The sequence below is a fragment of the Castor canadensis genome, chromosome X (assembly GCF_047511655.1).
Source record: "Castor canadensis chromosome X, mCasCan1.hap1v2, whole genome shotgun sequence".
Taxonomy (NCBI): Eukaryota; Metazoa; Chordata; class Mammalia; order Rodentia; family Castoridae; genus Castor; species Castor canadensis.
This window is the reverse complement of record NC_133405.1, coordinates 23,699,934-23,707,775: the sequence shown is the minus strand read 5'-3', so window position 1 is coordinate 23,707,775 and position 7,842 is coordinate 23,699,934. Positions and strand designations below refer to the sequence as shown.

Here is a 7,842-nt window from a genome sequence, read left to right as displayed (position 1 = left end):
CAATCCATGCAAAGGACTTGGCAGAGTGCCTGGCACCTGCAAAATGCTCAACAAATGAAACTTAACACACTTCGAGTTCATTTATGGGGAGAAAGTTGACAGAAAAAAGGAAAACTCATCCTGACACCAAAGAAATATTTCCACTTTGTTGGGGATTTCAATATGTGCCAAGAGCCACTAAAAATTTCAGTTTCTTTTGACCAGGTCTATGTCCCTTGTTGTACCAATTTTCTCAGGGCTATGTTCACATCATTGTTCCTCAGTGTATAAATGATAGGATTGAGGGCAGGGGTAACCACTGTGTACAGAAGAGAGAGCAACTTTAATACACCTTCATACTGAGGGCCTGATGGGAAGCCATAAACAATACCTAGTGTTCCATAATAGAGACTGACCACTGTCAGGTGGGAGGAGCAAGTAGAGAAAGCCCGCTGCTTCCCTGTGGCAGAATGAATCCCCCAAATGGTGGAAATGATGTAAGTATAGGAAGCCAGGGTCAGCAGAAAGGGGCCAAGGGCAAATAAAGAAGTACATATAAAAGAGGTCATCTCAGCTAATTGAGTATCCGTGCACGCCAGTTTTATGATGGGCTTTAAATCACAGAAGAAGTGGTCAATCTTGTTGGCAGAACAGAACGTTAAATGAAAAATGAGAGCCATGAGAAGGATGGGTGCCAGAAATCCAGCCATCCAAGAGGCAACAGCTAGCTGGAAGCAACCCCAGAAGTCCATGACACTGAAGTAGTACAGTGGTTTACAGATGGCTATGTAGCGATCATAAGACATTACAGCCAGGAGGAAGCATTCTGTAGCCACCAGGGAAGCAAAAAAATAAAACTGACAAGCACAGGCTGGGAAGGAAATAGGCACATGAGCCGATAGCAGTGTTTTCAGCATTATGGGCTCAATGGTAGTGGTGTAGCCAATCTCTAAGCAGGAGAAGTGGCCAAGAAAGAAATACATGGGTGTGTGAAGAGAGTCATCAGCTGACACCACAATTAGGATTACAATGTTGCCCATGAGAGTCATCACATAAATGGCCAGAAATACCCCAAAAAGAAGAAACTGAAGGCCATGAAGATTCCCAAAACCCAAAAGGATGATTTCTGAAATTTGAGTCATATTTTCTTCTTCACTGTTAGTCATGGTTTGGATCTAAAAATAAATAAATAAATAGTTGAAAAATCATCATTGACAGAATACTATTTTTAGAAAAAATCAAACTTTTTAGAAGCATAAGTGGCTTCCTTCTAGAAGTTCAACATTCTTACTTAAATAACATATTTAACTTATAACTTAAATAATATATTTGACCACAGGCTCTGAAGAGCTATTTTAAAGGTTAATCCATGACTTCAATTATTTCATCATATTTAGAATGCATAGGTTCATGAAATTGTGACTATGACACATAAATTTACACATTTTTCCCAATATTTATTTCAAAAAGTAGGAGGAAATGCTCAGTCTTTGGAGCTATTACTCTGTCTTTTTCTACTGCTGCTATTGGTGTTATTATCAACAATAAATACTACTAGTAAGTCATGTGTACATTGAATAAGATCTATAATAAAGTCTGTTACCTGTTCCATAAATTTCATGCCACTTAAATTCTGTGTATTATATTTAATCATGACAAAGGATGTCTAGACCTTAAGACTTATTTGATAGAAAGTTCTCTAAACATTAATAGAGGAGGCATGATGGAGCAAGAGTGAAGTAGTGAAGGGGGAGAGATGGTATGGAATAATGGAAAGACACAATACTTGAATTCAAATTCAGAGAAGCGAAGTGATCAATGAACATGATAACGATTCTGTAGTTTATTTAAAATAATAACAGGGTGGTCCTCATGCTTCTAAGATAGTTTCCTAACAGTGTTTTGAGGCTATAAAGTGGATCCTCAGTCTTGAATGCCATCCTAGGACTGTTAGATAGATTCCTTTCTTTTCCTGTCTTTTTTTTTTTTTAAATATGGAACACTTCACGAATTTGTGTGTCGTCCTTCTGCAGGGGCCATGCTAATCTCTGTATCGTTCCAATTTTAGTACATGCGCTACCGAATCAAGCACTTCGTTTTCTTTCTTTTCCTTTTAAAAAAAAAAAAAAAAACAAATTCAAAGTCTGCCACTTACTGGCAGTGTGCCCTCGAACAAGTCACACCACTTCCCTGATAGTCAGTTTCCTCATCTATGGAATAGAATATTAATTCTGAGTAACATGTTTTGCACAACAATTGGCCCACATTTTGCACTTGATACGTTCATTACTTCATTCAACAAATATGTATTGCATGTCTGCTACTTACCAAACTTTTTGACAGATGCTTAGAATAAAATAGTGAAAAATTTAATAATTTTAAAGACAAGTCAGGAATACTTTCTATGTTTCATGGAGTTCACATTCTAGTGGGATAGAAAGACCAAAAACAAGAATCCAATAGAATTTTTAGTTGTTCACTGTGAATGCAACAAACAAAGATATAAAATAGGAAATATTCTACATGTATACTGTTTGGGAGAGGGCTATTTTGTTGGAGTAGTAAAGAAAAGAATTAAAAATTGAGTCCTAAAAACTGGGGAGGCAATAGTAATGTGGAAGAAGTGGGAAAAGAGAGGGTGACAGGGGGTGAACACTGTATAAGTACATTATATATATATATATATATATATATATATATATATATATATATATATATATGTGAAATAGCACAAGGAAACCCACCAAAAACTGTGCAAAGGACAGGAGTAGAGGGTGGGTAGTTAAGAAAGAGTAATATAGATGGGGTAAATTTGATCAAAGCACATCATATGCATTTTGTAAATGTCACAGTGAAACCACTTTGTACAATTAATTTATGCTAATAAAATTGTTTTTAAAGCGTTTTTAAAAGAGTTGAGCAAGGAAAGATTGAGTTTGAGAGAACACAAACTAAGAAAAGATGATGGAGACAGAGAGGAAGAAAGAGTGAGAGAGAGGGGGGAAAGGAAAGAAGGGAGGGAGGAAAAAGAAAAGAGGAACAGGGCAGGTCATTCAGGTTGTTGTAGGCCTTGCAGAGGAATTCCTATTTTTCAATACTATTTGAATCCACAGAATGGTGTTAAGCAGCAATGATATCTAATTTATAAATTAAATCACTTTTGATGCTATCTAATAAATAAATTAGCAGGAGAACTTCATGAACAGACTGAGAGAATTAAGAAACTATTTCAGTGGACCATGTGAGGGACAATGTGATACCTGAATAGGCAGTTGCAGAAAAAAATGGAGAGAAGAAAGATTCAAGATACCTTTGGAATTAGAAATGCCAGGACTTAGTGACATATTAGATATGAGGAGTAATGAAAAGTGAATGATCAAAAATGACTTATGGGTTTCTGGTTTGAGTAAATGGTGTCATTTAGGTGATGAAGATTATGTGGAGGGAAAGTTTGGGGGGAAACATCAGTTCAATTTGCATTAAATTTTCAAAGCCTATGAGAATTCTGTGTGGAGAGGAGAAGCACACAACTGGGTTTATGAGTATACCTTTTGTATGCCAATGAGAATGACATAACATAGAGGGGATATTGATTAGACTTACCCAGCACAGAAGGGATATTGATGATACATAAGTAAATGAGGAGCTGACTTGGGGAGTGAAATTGTTTAGAAAATGAGAGGAAATGCGACTGAGAGCACAAATGGAGGGGTTAAATTTTGATAAAGGTTTTTTTCATTTTTACCAGGAGGAAGGCCAGAGAAAATAGTTGCAGTTAAGTTGCTACATTCAATCCTAAAGAGATGACTAAACTTGTGTCTGTGGCTTCTGTTCTCTCAAGAAAACATGAGAAGAGCTCATCATGGAAGAGTAAGGGGAGGGGAGGATATGTGGGAGGTTTGAAGGCAGAGGAAAACTATAAAACAGTCATCTCTGGAAATGAAAAGGCTATTTTTTGCTATAATAAATCTTATGATTTCCAGGCAGTATTGAGTGGCAATTTGATGGATGAGATCATGAATTTAGGAAGGTGCAATCAGACTGCTTTCTTGTGTGACCTTTTTTTGGCTATGTTCAGTTTCCTCCCTGGGTGGAATAGGCAGATAGAAGGCTTAACTCTGGTTTGAGATTTGCCAAGTTAAAAACAATGGAAGGGATGAGGGGCAGGAGAACTGGAAGGTACTTACAAATGAAGGATTGTATGATAGATGTTAAGTCTCTCCCTCTTCCTTCCAGTGATTATCACGTCATACAATGTGGAAGACAGAAAGAACTTTTCATGTGTCATTTGACTAACCATTTAATTTCCGAACTAGAAAAGGAGATCTGAACAGTAAATTGCTTTTCTTAGGATCAGAGGTCTAGTTTGTAACGGACACCAAGGTTTCATTTCCAGTTCTTGCTCCTTCCATTATAACATGCTTTTACATTTTTTTGCTCTCTTTACATCTCCCTTCAGTGCTCCAAACAAAGATCTTAATGTATATTATGTAAGTACATGAAGGAAGATTTGCTTTCTATTTACTAATTCACATGTTTGAAGCATAATACCACCATTTGAAGAACTTTCAGAACTTTTACTACTTTCAATCCTCCCAAGTCTCTTTCAAGGTATTTGGGGTTAAGTCTTTGATTTGTCTCATTGGATTTGCAAATGAGAAAATGGGCAACAATGATTACACCATCAACACATTGTACTTGGATTTCAATTATGACTCTTTCTCCTGGAGATAAAAAGTTAATCTTATGCATGTTGATATAAAGTGTGAATTTACAAGATGTTGATTATTATGAGCCAGGACTTACGGTCAGGTAACTGAGTAATAGGAGCTAAATGGGGTTGACAAATCTGAGATGAACAACAAATGTAAGAAATTGAGGTAGAATTCTATGATGGACTGTAACAAAAAAAACCTGCTTTAGGAAAAAGAGACTTGCAGAGTATAATGAAGTAAACTATTTGAGAGTCAGAAGAAGTAGTATCTTAGAACAAGAAGGGAGACCCTCATTTGGGCAGAAGGCATACTGTGCAAAAATGTCTAGTACTGTGAGACCTCACCGTCCATTGGTTTTGGAAAGAGTTTTTGAGCAAAGTGACTAGGGGGCTGAGGACAGAAAAGGCCGGAACACATATTTTTGGGGAATGAAAGACAAGAAAAGGATTTTTTAAATGAGTCACAGAAATGGGAGAAACAAAGAAAACAATGTCAGAGTCCAAGGAAGAACTAGAGCCATAAGAATCGTCAGTGAAGAAGGTGCTATGAATATGGAAGTGTTGGGGGCAGGAATACTGACTGCAGTGAGGTGGGGAGATAAAAAGGAAAAACAACAGAGATTGATTATAATTTCAAGAAGATTTTTGGTAACATAAAGGAGGGAGGAAGGGAGAGAGACAAAGAGAGAGAAAGAGCACCAAAAATCTAGGGATAGAAGAGAGGACAGAGGGAGGGTTTTTGTTGTTCTTTGCTTTCAGAAAAGGAGAAACTCAATCAAGATTCTAGGCAAATAACCTAACTACAGAGAGAAGGAGGTATGAAAGACATGCAGGGAATGACTGTTGGAACAAGAAGGCTCTCCAAGGAGGTTGGAGGGGATAGAAAGGGGAAGTACACAATTGAAGGCATTATCTTCAGGTGGGAAAGAAAGGGCATCCTTTAGAAGAGATGAAAGGGGTAAATGTGAATAGTGATTATGAAGATAATTACCTCATCTTTTTCCTTCCACTTGAGTTTGGAGACTTAAGCCATCCTTAGATAGCTATGATGAGCCCATGGTAAAGATGTTCACTTTGCTTCCTCAGTGCCTGTCTTCTTTTTCCGCCTATATTATAGAACCCAAAACACTTAGTGGAGACCAAAGTGGGTTGCTAACACAGGGAGCTGGTTTGCTGTACCACTACTATGTGGTTTGACCAGGAATAGATCCAGCGACAGCATGGCAGATATATTATACATCCTCTAAAAAGATCACACAAAATCTTAAACTCATAGCTTCCCACCATTCCTTTAAAACCTGTGCAATTACAATTCTCACTCTAACTTCCCTGAAGCTCAGAAGGTTTCAAAAAAGAACAACTTAGAGTATGTCACCTAAAGGCACTTTTAGTCTTCAGGAGGTTGTGGTCAAAGCATTTTTAGCTCCTGCCGTGACCTCCTTTGGGTTTAGAAAGAGCATAATGCCTGCTGATGTATCACTCTTTTAAACACTCCAACAACCTCCTGCTAGCAGGTTCTGGTAGATACAGTTCAAATAAGAAAAGCAATTATCTTTAAGTTTGGCTCCCAGGGGAGCTTTGCTTTTTAATTGAGAGATCGATGTCAGATCCTCATGACATCCTGAACTTCCATTCAGTAGCTGCTGACTAATGGTGTGAAATTGGATATTGGAGTATGTGACATGTCACATAGGTCAGAGCCACCATCCATCTAGGCCAGCCTCCAGAGTTTGCTGAAAGTACCATGCAATAGTTTGGGGATGGTACAGTGTGAAAATTTCTGAAGCTAGTGACAGAAAATGTAGAGGCTAGACCTGGATGTCCCAATACCTCTGCAATCTGATGTCACTCCCTTCACTTAGTGCCTGTTTCCTACTGTGAATCCTGGTTCTGTGGACCTTAAAAAGTTGTGGGATTCAAATGTAACTTATGGGAATCTCCTTTGTTAACTAATAAACTCCATGGTCCATGCTAGCACAATTCAAGGAGCATGTGGATGACATTGTTGATCATAGAAGTTGAGGACAGTTTTGTCTTCAAGGAAGCCTGGACTCCCAAAACTAAAACAGAACTTTTACCTTTTTCCATCATTAAATATAGCCTGCAAATGTTCAAATTTCCTTTCCCCCAAAACTTTCAGGCAACTTTAAGTGAATTCCACATCCTAATTAAAAGCACAACTGTTACAGTTTGATTTTTATAATCAAATTATAAATCCTCTTGCACAAGCTGTCAGAGGCAGTTTTTCAATCCAGTTACCTTGTTGTCATTTTTCCATCCTGGTGGACAGATTGCAGAGACCTCCTGGGTCAGTTTCCACACTGTTTTTTATGTACTTTCACTGCTTCCCAGGCCTCACAGAGAAGAATTGGTTGAAGGTGTGGAATCTCTATATAGCACTTGGTGAGGCCTCTCTCTAGTTCTTTGATGCCTATGTGGTGCTGTGTAAGAAAAAACAAAATACTTAGAGACCTGACCATTTTCACTGTTATTCCAAGACATCATCATTGTCACCATTCAGTTATAAAGTACACAACCATATCAGCCTCCCTCCTCTGTGTCCAGCAATACTCTAAATGCCAACGGTATGAACGTGAAAGAAGTCTGCAAAGATGACTCCATGACTTAGGAGCTCAATGTCTAGTATGAGTTGCAGACTTGCAGTCAAATGTAACATGATAAATACAAACAATAGGACTCTGTATAACATGCAGAGAACGGAACTTAGGGATCAGTTAGCAAGGAGAGAGTAACAATGAAAGGCCTACTGGAGGGACCTACTATCTGCTTTGGTCTTTGTTTTCCAAATTGTTTTTCATTTAATATTTCATTAATCATTATAATGCCTTCAGGTTTGCTAAGCCAATATAGGGGTGCAAAGACTTTCAGGAAGATGGAAGAGCATGTGCCACTAAGGAGAGGCAAGAGAGGAAGCAGGGAAAAAAGGGCAGGCACCCAATGATGGGCAGGGGTACTATGCACGCCATCCTAAGGAGTGTGAACTTTATCCTGAGGTTGGTGAGGAGGCATTACAGGGTCTTCGATTTAGAAGTAGCATAATCATGTCTATGTTCTAGAAAGCTACAATTTTGTGGTTATGCAGAAAATTTATACCTCAAAAAGGAAATTTGAGGTGGGAAGGGAACTGT

The 7,842-nt window shown here is 38.1% G+C and overlaps 1 protein-coding gene and 1 non-coding gene across 2 annotated transcripts; both read right to left on the bottom strand.

The window, feature by feature from the left end:
- Positions 1 to 206: 206 nt before the first annotated feature.
- Positions 207 to 1,121, bottom strand: LOC109675439 (olfactory receptor 10A7-like). The gene has a single exon (XM_020152142.1). It carries the CDS (start codon positions 1,119 to 1,121, stop codon positions 207 to 209), a length of 915 nt encoding a protein of 304 aa, XP_020007731.1.
- An 846-nt stretch (positions 1,122 to 1,967) lies between these two features.
- LOC141420037 (U6 spliceosomal RNA) lies at positions 1,968 to 2,071 on the bottom strand. The gene has a single exon (XR_012444745.1). It is a non-coding gene; the product is annotated as a U6 spliceosomal RNA (small nuclear RNA).
- Positions 2,072 to 7,842: the final 5,771 nt, after the last annotated feature.

Bases quoted from the DNA above. Each gene is read 5' to 3' on its own strand.
- LOC109675439 (XM_020152142.1), bottom strand. From the start codon at position 1,121: ATGACTCAAATTTCAGAAATCATCCTTTTGGGTTTTGGGAATCTTCAT.